The 12,508-nt window shown below is 44.9% G+C and overlaps 1 protein-coding gene across 4 annotated transcripts in view; it reads left to right on the top strand.

Annotated features, from left to right (window-relative positions):
* Positions 1-12,508, top strand: part of LOC120060295 (palmitoyltransferase ZDHHC14-like) — a 95,522-nt gene that overhangs the window by 76,959 nt on the left and 6,055 nt on the right. For all 4 annotated transcript variants that reach the window (XM_039009484.1, XM_039009487.1, XM_039009486.1 and 1 more), the window contains exons 7-9: positions 3,147-3,249; positions 4,361-4,470; positions 10,960-11,062. In XM_039009484.1, coding sequence (XP_038865412.1) covers positions 3,147-3,249; positions 4,361-4,470; positions 10,960-11,062 — 316 coding nt within the window. The remainder of the gene's footprint in view (positions 1-3,146; positions 3,250-4,360; positions 4,471-10,959; positions 11,063-12,508) is intronic.

The following is a 12,508-nucleotide window of genomic DNA, read 5'->3' on the forward strand; positions in this document are numbered from 1 at the left end:
TCTGTGGCTCCCTCCCTCTCATCTAAATTGTGTCTCTGTACAGTATCGCTCGCTCTCTCTCTCTCTCCCTCTCCATCCTCCCTCCATCTCTCAGTGTTGTTGCGTTCCAAACAGCAGGATTTGTCTTGTTGTGTCCTCAGAGGTTGACAGCCGCCTGGGGTGGAGAGGATGACCCTGTGGCTGACCCTGTGGCTGACCCTGTGGCTGACCCTGTGGCCACTACTGTTCAAAATACTACTAGAAGCTAGCTGCTAGCCAACCCATAGTCTCTACACAACTGCAGAGGAACAGTAGTTTTGCTTTGATTTTAGGGCCAGGCATTTTTTTCTGCCCAGATCAAATAGTTATTACAATATATGTATTTTTTATTTATTGGAATGCTTTTCAGTTTTAAGCCCAAAAAAAGTGAAAATCCTCAGCATGGAACTGTTCTATGATTTCCCTGTAACCTCTACTAGTGTCACCTCTCTGTGCCTCTCATCTCCCAGACAACTGTATACTGTATTCTCCATTTCAGCGGCCCGGCCCTCAGGTAATCTATAATCTGCAGCCAGGCTGCTTGATGTGTGAGTGTGTCTCTCTGTCTGTCGGGCTTCATTTGTCTGTAGGCATGCTGCTGCTCTCTCAGGGAGATAAGAAGCACGTCGGGCCCTCTGGTGAGGAACCGTGTGGCAGGCTCAGCTGATAACACAGCAGCCCAATGTTGTACAGCAGCGCAGTGCTTTAAACAGGCAGGCAGGGGATGAGGCCTGATAACATCTATCTCACCAGTCTCCTGTATGTGAATGATGACATCCTTTGCTTGTCCTTGAGAGAGGAGGGGGCAGAAAGTCATCATGGAGGAGATGGTAGTTGGATTAACTCTAACCTGCCCTTGTGTGTTCTCTTTTCTTTTAGTGTATGTATGGGGCGGCAGGTAGCCTAGTGGTTAGAGCGTTGGTCCAGTAACCGAAAGGTTGCTGGATCAAATCCCTGTGCTGGCAAGGTAAAAATCTGTCGTTCTGCCCCTGAACAAGGCAGTTAACCCACTGTTCATAGGCCGTCATTGTAAATAGGAATTTGTTCTTAACTGACTTGTTAAAATAAATGTATACATGTGGCTGTATGCAAGCACAGGAGTCAGGACATAATGACAGTAGTAGTAGCAGCCCAGGGGAAGCACTTTTACATAACTCCTCTCACTGGGATTAGGGTTTGGCAGTATACCGTATTTTACAATATACTTGTATTGATGCATTGACCGATTTGGGTTTTTACCTTTATAACGGTATTTGAATGTTTAGTTTGTTAAATGTGATACGCTGTGTTATGTCCATTTTTATAGTTTACTCCGCTACTTGAGTCATCTCTCCTCTCTCTCTCTCCATGCCGCTTTCCACACAGACCTAGTCCCGCCCCCTGTCACTCAAGGAGCGCATTTGTTGTTGCTCAACCACGAGACACTTGCATTCAGTCTGCATGGTCAATGCAGCAATGTTGATGACAACGATGTTGTTTCTTTGCTTCTTATTAATATAAATCCACAAGCATTGTATACTTACACTATTAGTTTGTTTCTTATATCTGCAAATAGTTTGTTTGTCTTTGCAAGTTGTGGCTGAATCGAGTTAGCCGCTAATGTTAATTGTTAATTTTAGTTTGCTGGCTAGTTAGCTAATAAATGTTCTGAGTTAGAGCAAACATAGCAAGCTATACAGCATGATAGCAGTAGTGGTGTAGGCCTAAACCTTCTAAATCAATGAGGCATAGGCGTAGCATGAATATGTTAGCTACATAAAGCTATAGGAATATATTAGCTACATAGAGTAGACTAGACTTAATCTGTGTCCGAGAAACCATAAAGTAGCTAAGAGAAAATATTTAAATTAGCTAAAGATTATAGGGACCCCTAGGAAACACTGACCAACACTTTGGTTCCTAACCTGTCACAATAACTCCTCCCTGGCATTTTCTTTTGTAGTCATGTCAAACAACACTGTATTCAAAGTGCCCACTATTATATTCTAACTATAGAATTAGAATAATCATTCTATTTCCATGATTCCAATAGTTCACCGAAGTGTTTTGATCTAAATTGTGAGTCAAATCACAATTTTAACATTTGGTAAAAAAACAAGGCCTAGTGCCTCCCGACTGGCACAGCGGTCTAAGGCACTGCATCACAATGCTAGAGGTGTCACTATAGACCCGGGTTCGATCCCGGGCTGTATCACAACCGGACGTGATCGGGAGTCCCATAGGGCAGCGCACAATTGGTCCAGCGTCGTCCGGGTTAGGGGAGGGTTTGGCCGGGGGGGGGGGGCCTTTACATGGCTCATCGCGCTCTAGCGACTCTTGTGGCGGGCCGGGCGCCTGTAGGCTGACCTCGTCGTCAGTTAAGTGGGCGGGTGTTAAGAAGCGCGGTTTGGAGGACGCATGACTTGACCTTCGACTCCTGAGCCCGTTGGGGAGTTGCAGTGATAAGACAAGATCGAAAAAGGGGGTAAAAAAGAAAAACAATTAAAATAATAAGAAATCAAAATAAGGCCTCAATTTTTTTGCCCATATTGCGCAGCCCTATGTGGCAGTGTGGAAATGATCAAATACCATCATACCGTCAAAAATGTGAAAAATACTGCCATCTTTTGGCCATATCGCTCTAACTCTGATCTGCCGCTGCTCCTGATTCTGATTCTGCTGCTCCTGATTCTGCTGCTCCTGATCTTTGAGACCACTGTTCCACTGTACTACCATGCTGTTTCCAGTCAAGTGAACAGAGGGCTAGGCAGGCTAGCTAGAGTAAGGACAGGCATTGGCAGAAGGTCAATACTGCCCTTTCCTTTCCTCTGTGTTTGATGTATGTATGTGAGGGAAAGAGAGCAGATGTGTGTCTCTGTCTGTCAATAAGAGAGGGTACCTGGTGTGAAATAGCGTTTCAATCGGTGATATCACTCGCTCTGAGACCTTGAAGTATTTTTCCCCTTGCATTAGTGATAGGTAACGATGCTTCGTGGGAGGCAGTTGTTGTGTTAAGAGGGTCCCTAGTTTGAGCCCAGGTTGGGGCAAGGAGAGGGATTGAAGCAAACCTGTTTCAAGAGCATGCACCTGTTACACTGTCCTATGCTACAGCTCAGTATGTGTCAGGTTTTCCTTAACTCTTTGGTCACTGTGCTGGAGGTGGTGGTGTGTTTCTTCTCTGTCTGGTCCATAGTGGGGCTGTCTGGATTCCACACATACCTGATCAGCTCCAACCAGACCACAAATGAAGATGTGAGTACATGGATACACACACTCACAAATCCTCTTAATTTGTGAAGCAGAGAGAGAGTAAGTGTTTAACTGGATTTCTCTTAAATTGCTGAAGTTCTCATGTGTAAAACATCAGTACCTGCAGGGTTCATACATACCCCCAGCCATCTCCTGTCTCCTACCAGATTACACAGACACTACTAAACCCCCAGCCTTCTCCTGTCTCCTACCAGATTACACAGACACTACTAAACCCCCAGCCATCTCCTGTCTCCTACCAGATTGCAGACACTACTAAACCCCCAGCCTTCTCCTGTCTCCTACCAGATTACACAGACACTACTAAACCCCCAGCCTTCTCCTGTCTCCTACCAGATTACACAGACACTACTAAACCCCCAGCCTTCTCCTGTCTCCTACCAGATTACACAGACACTACTAAACCCCCAGCCATCTGTCTCCTACCAGATTACACAGACACTACTAAACCCCCAGCCTTCTCCTGTCTCCTACCAGATTACACAGACACTACTAAACCCCCAGCCTTCTCCTGTCTCCTACCAGATTACACAGACACTACTAAACCCCCAGCCTTCTCCTGTCTCCTACCAGATTACACAGACACTACTAAACCCCCAGCCTTCTCCTGTCTCCTACCTGATTACACAGACACTACTAAACCCCCAGCCTTCTCCTGTCTCCTACCAGATTACACAGACACTACTAAAACCCAGCCATCTCCTGTCTCCTACCAGATTACACAGACACTACTAAACCCCTAGCCTTCTCCTGTCTCCTACCTGATTACACAGACACTACTAAACCCCCAGCCTTCTCCTGTCTAGCTGATTACACAGACACTACTAAACCCAGGCAGCAGTTTGGTTTTTCCTCTAGTGGATGGTTGAGTTTAGTGGAAGACAGCCAGATCTGAGTCTGACCTCATTTATTTCCAGGCAGTTTGCCTCATCGCTCACCAATGTAGAGCTGCCTGGGACATTATAGACACACACACACAGAAGGAACCGAAAGTTCCGGATAAAAGTCTGAGGAAATTGATCTTCCCTTTTTAAATACAATTATGTTTTTAACCCCTGGTTTACTGCTCTGATTGTGGCTTTTTCTGTTTCAGATCAAAGGGTCATGGTCGTCTAAAAGAGGGAAAGACAATTATAACCCTTACAGCCACGGAAACATATTCACTAACTGCTGTGCAGCGCTGTGTGGACCCCTGCCACCCAGGTAAGGACAGTCCTGTGTTTGCGTGCGGATCTGACATATATTTGGATTTACCCAGAATGTAACATATGGCACACTATCATCCTCTGTCTTAGAGAAGTATCAAATCCAATAGTTCTTCTCATTCTAGGAGAAATCAGTTTTTCCCGTCACTGTAATTTCCTACATTGTCAGTAAGCTAAAATAGGTCCGTCACACAGAGCTCATCTTGATCTCGCTAGAGAGCTGCTGCTGTGAAATCATCTGCCTGCAGCTACTCCTCATTCAGACCTCTGATAGTACAAAGGATTCCAGCACCTCCCAGTGAGATCAAACTATGCACATAGAAATGCTAGATGTAGTAGTCATTGTATCTATAGACTCATAGCCATTGATTGCTTATTAGCTTGTCTTATCCAACACTTCCTTCTCTACAGAATTTGCATTCAGACACATCAATATAACCCTTTCATTTGGATTACCTCACTGTGTATAACTCATAGTTGAAAGCCCTTTTTTTTTTTTTATGTTATGTTTTTTTATTTTTTTATTTCACCTTTATCTAACCAGGTAGGCCAGTTGAGAACAAGTTCTCATTTACAACTGCGACCTGGCCAAGATGAAGCAAAGCAGTGCGACAAAAACAACACAGAGTTACACATGGGATAAACAAACGTACAATCAATAACACAATAGACAAATCTATGTACAGTGTGTGCAAATGTAGTAAGATTAGGGAGGTAAAGCAATAAATAGGCCATAGTGGTGAAATAATTACAATTTAGCATTAACACTGGAGTGATAGATGTGCAGATGATGATGTGCAGGTAGAGATACTGGGGTGCAAAAGAGCAAAAAAAGAAATGACAATATGGGGATGAGGTAGTTGGGTGTGCTATTTACAGATGGGCTGTGTACAGGTACAGTGATCGGTAAGCTGCTCTGACAGCTGATGCTTAAAGTTAGTGAGGGAGATATAAGTCTCCAGCTTCAGTGATTTTTGTCATTTGTTCCAGTCATTGGCAGCAGAGAACTGGAAGGAAAGGCGGCCAAAGGAGGTGTTGGCTTTGGGGATGAACAGTGAAATATACCTCCTGGAGCGTGTGCTACGGGTGGGTGTTGCTATGGTGACCAGTGACCTGAGATAAGGCGGGGCTTTACCTAGCAAAGACTTATAGATAGTGCGTTTGGTGACGAATATGTAGCAAGGGCCAGCCAACGAGAGTGTACAGGTCGCAAATATGGGGCTTTGGTGACAAAACGGATGGCACTGTGATAGACTACATCCAATTTGCTGAGTGGAGTGTTGGAGGCTATTTTGTAAATGACATCGCCGAAGTCAAGGATCGGTAGGATAGTCAGTTTTACGAGGGTATGTTTGGCAGCATGAGTGAAGGAGGCTTTGTGAAATAGGAAGCCGATTCTAGATTTCATTTTGGATTGGAGATGCTTAATGTGACTCTGGAAGGAGAGTTTACAGTCTAACCAGACACCTAGATATTTGTAATTGTCCACATATTCTAAGTCAGAACCGTCCAGTGTAGTGATGCTAGGTGGGCGGGCAGCAATCGGTTAAAGAGCATGCATTTAGTTTTACTAGCATTTAAGAGCAGTTGGGGGCCACGGAAGGAGTGTTGTATGGCATTGACGCTCGTCTGGAGGTTTGTTAACAGTGTCCAAGGAAGGGCCAGATGTATACAGAATGGTGTCGTCTGCGTAGATGTGGATCAGGGAATCACCAGCAGCAAGAGTGACATCATTGATATATACAGAGAAAAGAGTCGGCCCGGGAATTGAAGCCTGTGGCACCCCCATAGAGACTGCCAGAGGTCCGGTCAACAGGCCCTCCGATTTGACACACTGAATTCTATCTGAGAAGTAGTTGGTGAACCAGGTGAGGCAGTCATTTGAGAAATCAAGGCTATTGAGTCTGCCGATAAGAATGCGGTGATTGACAGAGTCGAAAGCCTTAGCCAGGTAGATGAAAACGGCTGCACAGTACTGTCTTTTATCTATGGCGGTTCTGATATCGTTTAGGACCTTGAGCGTGGCTGAGGTGCACCCATAACCAGCTCGTAAACCAGATTGCATAGTGGAGAAGGTACAGTGGGATTCGAAATGGTCAGTGATCTGTTTGTTAACTTGGCTTTTGAAGACTTTAGAAAGGCAGGGCAGGATGGATATAGGTCTATAACAGTTTGGGTCTAGAGTGTCTCCCCTTTTGAAGAGGGGGATGACCGCGGCAGCATTCCAATCTTTAGGGATCTCAGACGATACGATAGAGAGGGTCCAGATTGTCTAGCCCAGCTGATTTGTAGGGATCCAGATTTTGCATCTCTTTCGGAACATCAGCTATCTGGATTTGGGTGAAGGAGAAGCGGGGGGGGGGGGGGTGCAGAGCTGTTGGCCAGGTCAGGGGTAGCCAGGTGGAAAGCATGGCCGGCCGTAGAAAAATGCTTATTGAAATTCTCGATTATCGTAGATTTATCGGTGGTGACAGTGTTTCCAAGCCTCTGTGCAGTGGGCAGCTGGGAGGAGGTGCTCTTCTTCTCCATGGACTTTACGGTGCCCCAAAACTTATAAGAATTAGTGCTACAGGATGCAAATTTCTGTTTGAAAAAGCTAGCCTTAGCTTTCGTAACTGACTGTGTATATTGGTTCCTGACTTCCCTGAAAAGTTGCATATCACGGGGGCTTTTTGATGCTAATGCAGTACGCCACAGGATGTTTTTGTGCTGGTCAAGGGCAGTCAAGTCTGGAGGTAACCAAGGGCTATATCTGTTCTTAGTTCTACATTTTTTTGAATGAGGCATGCTTATTTAAGATGGTGAGGGAAGCACTTTTAAAGAACCAGGCATCCTCTACTGACGGGATGAGGTCAATATCCTTCCAGGATACCCGGGCCGGGTCGATTAGAAAGGACTGCTTGCTGAAGTATTTTAAGGAGCGTTTGACAGTGTCGTGTCTTTACTGTCATTAAATTGAAGACTTATAGTTTTTATCAAAGATTCTATGTAATTAGTTATTACGCGATCAACTAAATAATAACGTAACTAATTAACTAGGAAGTTGGGGCACAAGGGAAGTATTCAGATTACAAAGTTATAATTTCCCAATATAACCTTTCAGATATTTTCATATCTGATCAATAGTCTTCTGATTAATGATTTATTTATATTTACCTCACGTTAGTTTCATTCCAAACGTCGCAAATTGTTGGCCATCTGCACGAACCCAGCCCTCACTACGAGTCATCCATACATCAATTGTCTTAAATCATTTATTTATTACTAACTAAGTAATTCACAGAAATGCATAAACAAACAAACAAACTTAAAATGGTTACATGAAATGATAGGAGAAATATGCCCTAGTGGACTGAACCGGCATGCCGGCTTGTTAGACAAAGGGAAAATTGGGGGTCGACTAAGAAGTCACTACAGAGTTCATAATTATAACAATTGACATGCTAATCCTTTACACATGAACGCTCACTAATTCGGGAACAATTGCAATCAATATATATATATATTTACGCTCAGTGTGTCGTCTTGATCGCTGGAGAAAAGTTAGTTTCTGTTGGAGAGTTTCGTCTGTCTCTGTCTTGGTTATTGTGGATAGTTCGGAGTGGCATTCGTTATAGAATGGATGTTTCGGCGGTTGTCGTTCTTCGCGTTCAATGATACCGAATTCCTAGCTGCAGACTAGTAGTCAATATCAAAGACTTGTTCTTATTCGTCCTAAGAGTTTAACCACGTGGTATGGTTAAAGATTCAGCAATTGTCCACAACCTTTGTCTCCTCCTAATGGAGAAAAAACATGGTCTAGTGATAATTTCTCAGAGTTGGGTTTTTATTAGGAATTGCCGAAAGGGGCTGTCCCAGGATGTCTGACCCAACTGGGCTCAGGGGCGGGTCCTCGGATTTAGTTCAAATCAAAAGCGATTTGTATTTTTCTTCATTAAAACAGTCCAAAATCATATTACACAATTATACAAACAGTATCATACTCACTCATTCATTTTAGACAACAATTAGATATCTGAGGTTATTATAGGTTATTATATAAACAGCGGTATGGTAATGTAGCCACACAGTCTCCCATGAGTTTCCCGAGTTGTGACAAACGGACATGTTAATAGCTGGAATCTTCACCGATCTTTTATACTTTTTCCGGAACATGAAATCTGTTCGTACCTCAAGTTCTGTGAGGTGGAAGAAAACCCTTTGTCCTGAAAGTTTACCCTCTCTCTAATACTGTTTGGCCATGAGGAGATTCTCAGGAATTTACGACGTCTCTCTGTGACCACAGCATGGGTTGAAGGAGGAAAGGGGGAGGCAGGGAGTGGCAGGGAGTGGCAGGGAGAGGGGGATGGGCTTTATGTACCTAAACAGGCAACGTCATGACAACAGTGATGAGGGGTGGTCGTTTGACCGCGGGCCCATTCCGGATGAAGGCAATGAGGCAGTGATCACTGAGATCCTGGTTGAATGATGATGATATCTATGAGGGTGCCCATGTTTACGGATTTAGGGTTGTACCTGGTAGGTTCCTTGATAATTTGTGTGAGATTGAGGGCATCTAGGTTAGATTGTAGGACGGCCGGGGTGCTAAGCATATCCCAGTTTAGGTTACCTAACAGTACGAACTCTGAAGATAGATGGGGGGCAATCAATTCACGTATGGTGTCCAGGGCACAGCTGTGGGGGGTCTATAACAAACGGCAACAGTGAGAGCCTTATTTCTGGAAAGGTGGATTTTTAAAAGTAGAAGCTCGAACTGTTTGGGTACAGACCTGGATAGTATGAGAGAACTCTGCAGGCTATCTCTGCAGTAGATTGCAACTCCGCCCCCTTTGGCAGTTCTATCTTGACGGAAATGTTATAGTTAGGGATGGAAATTTCAGAATTCTTGGTGGCCTTCCTAAGCCAGGATTCAGACACGGCTATGACATCAGGGTTGGCGGAGTGTGCTAAAGCAGTGAATAAAACACATTTAGGGAGGAGGCTTCTGATGTTAACATGCATGAAACCAAGGCTTTTACGGTTCCAGGACTGTTACGACCTATGGTCTCCTGTCTCTCTCCCAACACCCTACGTGCCTCCCCTCACGTTCTACACACACTCTCTGTGGTGAAAGCTCTGGTTCTTCACACTCACTCAGCCTAGATAGAGGCTATCTTATCTTTACAGCCCAGGTTTTCCCTCGCTGACGAGACAACTGGAGACGCAGCACCTCTTCTGTGGTTTAACTCTAAGCTCAGTCCCAAATAGCACCCTATTCCCTATGTACTGTAGTGCACTACTTTTGACCAGGGCTTATAGGGCTCTTTAGTGAATAGGGTGCCTTTTACGACATGTATAAAGGCATGCTACAGTGCATCAGTAGCATGTTATTAACAGTGAGGCAAGACAGTCTCTTCGAGGTAAAACACACGTACAGGGCCAGGGGGAACCGGGGAATAAACAGGGGAGAGAAATTAAAAATGCTTTTAGCTCTGGGCCTTTCAGTGTGTTTGGCTGCACTCTGTGTAACAGTCCCAACCCAGCCTCCACTGCCCACATCATTACTCACTGGTAATAACTCTACTGGGTGGCAAGGGACAGTACTCACTGGGCAGGTGGTGGGCAAGAAGGGAGGGGGCAGCTGTGTATGTGTGTGTGTACATTCTATATGTCTTCAGTTTTCACAAGTCCACCTCCGCCTGCCTGTCTGGTGAATTCCTGTAAGAGACTAGCTAGCTCTGAGTCAACAGGCTCTCTGTTACTGATTACCCTGCACGTGCACACATTCCGTTAGAGCTGACCTGTGTCACTGTTTCATATCAACACACAGCCCATCCATGGTGATGAATGGATGTTGCCTCACATGGTTAGCCCATGACTTAGTCTCTCTATGCACTTACACATACTCACACACCCCCTTTATACAGACACACATGCATCCTTAGACACACATACACGCTCACACACACACACACACACACAAAAGACACACACACTATAAGACAATCATGTTGCTTAACCTCAGCAGGTTCCTGTCTAATCAGCCATGTGTCAGCCCAGCAATGGTAATGATAGAACAGAGATAATGATTCACTCCACTGATCGTTGTATGACCTCATTGACTGAATACTAAGAGGAGAGCCTGCATACAGAGTGAAACATTAAATACAACGCTCCTTTAGTGGGTTTCTCTGTGTGCTTCTTCTGGCCCTCTTATTCTTTCACAGTATTAACTCTCAGAAAGTCATCTAATTTCATCTGCATTCTGTATCGTCTTAACATCGATTTACATTGTGTAAGGATATCTGCCAACGATTAAAATTAGAGTATTCAAAGAAAGTAAAGCATTTCATTCACAAATGCAAAATAAATGTACAGTGTCAGCCTTGCCTCAAAGTACGTTATTGAAATAGACTTGGGACTTGCCTTATTCACTTGTCAAGGAAGGGATCTAGAATATGATATCATTGAATGGTTTTCTCAGATATTTCTTTCTTTCTCTCCTCAGTCTCATCGACAGAAGAGGCTTTGTCCAATCAGACACGCCACTGCCCACCCCGCCAACCAATGGCATCACCATGTATGGATCCACCCAATCACAGAGCCACATGGTGAGCCATTCTCCACTCTGTGTCTTTTCCAAACCTACTTATGGCCGTCAGTGCAAACCAAACCACACCCTTGCCATCTTAATATGGCTTAGCAAATATCACCTGGCCTCTTGAAGATTAGTTAGCTATAGGTTCCTTATAAAAGGTCAAGCATGGTGAACAGTGATATCATTGATTCAGCCATTCCGGGCCTTGAATGGAGGGTGGCCGCACAGTGACCCATCATTGGCTGACTCAGGAAAGGGAATGGCAGCTGTTGCTGTGCCAGGCCCTGATTGCATGGCAGTGCCAGCTTCTTCAGCTCTCATAGTAGCCTGATTGTCCAGCTGTTGTCTTATATCCTGCTTGTTTTTTATCTGTAAACAATGGCTCTACTGTCCGCCTTGCCATCTAGATAGATAAACCATCCCAATCAATCTCCCGGGAATTATGATGACCAGCGGCATCATGGTGTATTATTGCAATCATCAGCATTGGTAATTGGTTTAGAGTTGGACCAGGGCCCTGTTTCCACGCGATGGGGGTCAAGGGCAGAGTAGCGTTAGATGCTCCCTCCCCCCCTCCTCAGTTAGGATTGATGAATAAATACCACTGCTCCCCTCATCCCACGCTAGCAAGCCAACTGACAAGGCTGTTGATCTCACCTCTCTCACTCTTTCCCTCCAGCTCCTCTCAATCCAAATCTATTTTGCCAATCTTATTTCCATATCTGGTCAACAGATTGGAACAAATCAACTGCTGGGATTCCAAATAGTGGATTGTTTCTGTTAATATTCACACAGATTTTACCCATGATGCTCAGTGATCTGGCATTATGGCTGGGAAATAGGTCAGTGCGTGCGTGTGCGAGCGACAGGCAATGTCATTATGGACAGTGCTCGTGCTGTGTGACTCCTTGGCTACCCCCCCCCCATCACACTCTCCCCCTCTCTGACATCCCTAGGGAGGGACGTGTGTTGTGCTCATGTGCAGTGCACACTCTCTCCCCCTCTGCTTCCCACAAGCTTATCATGCAGACTGACTGGACAATCTAACTCTTGTGCTGGGAGGTTTTGGCATGGCAAAAACAGATAGATGGCAAGAAAGGGATGACAGACAATAACAGACATAGGGAGAGGAAATGAGAATAAATGGTGCTGTGGAGCGAAGGGTCCTACAGTACCCAGGTGGAGTGAGTCTGACTTCAACAAGGCACTGTCAGCAGACAGTGTCATTGGTGTTGGAGTGTTTCAGAACAAAGGGAGAGGAACTGTAAATGTCAACCTCACCCCACCAGTCCTGCAGGGAATGGAAGAAAGAGGACGGCTTCTGGTGGCCCTTAGTGAACAAGCCGTTGTTTCCCTTCTCCTACATTCTAATGAACGGTCACTACTCGTTACACTCCTGTGAACTTGAATCCAATAGGCTGTTAGAATAATCCAGTGTCCTGGATGGTAACTCTGGTTT

This window comes from Salvelinus namaycush, chromosome 15 (genome assembly GCF_016432855.1).
Source record: "Salvelinus namaycush isolate Seneca chromosome 15, SaNama_1.0, whole genome shotgun sequence".
Taxonomy (NCBI): domain Eukaryota; kingdom Metazoa; phylum Chordata; class Actinopteri; order Salmoniformes; family Salmonidae; genus Salvelinus; species Salvelinus namaycush.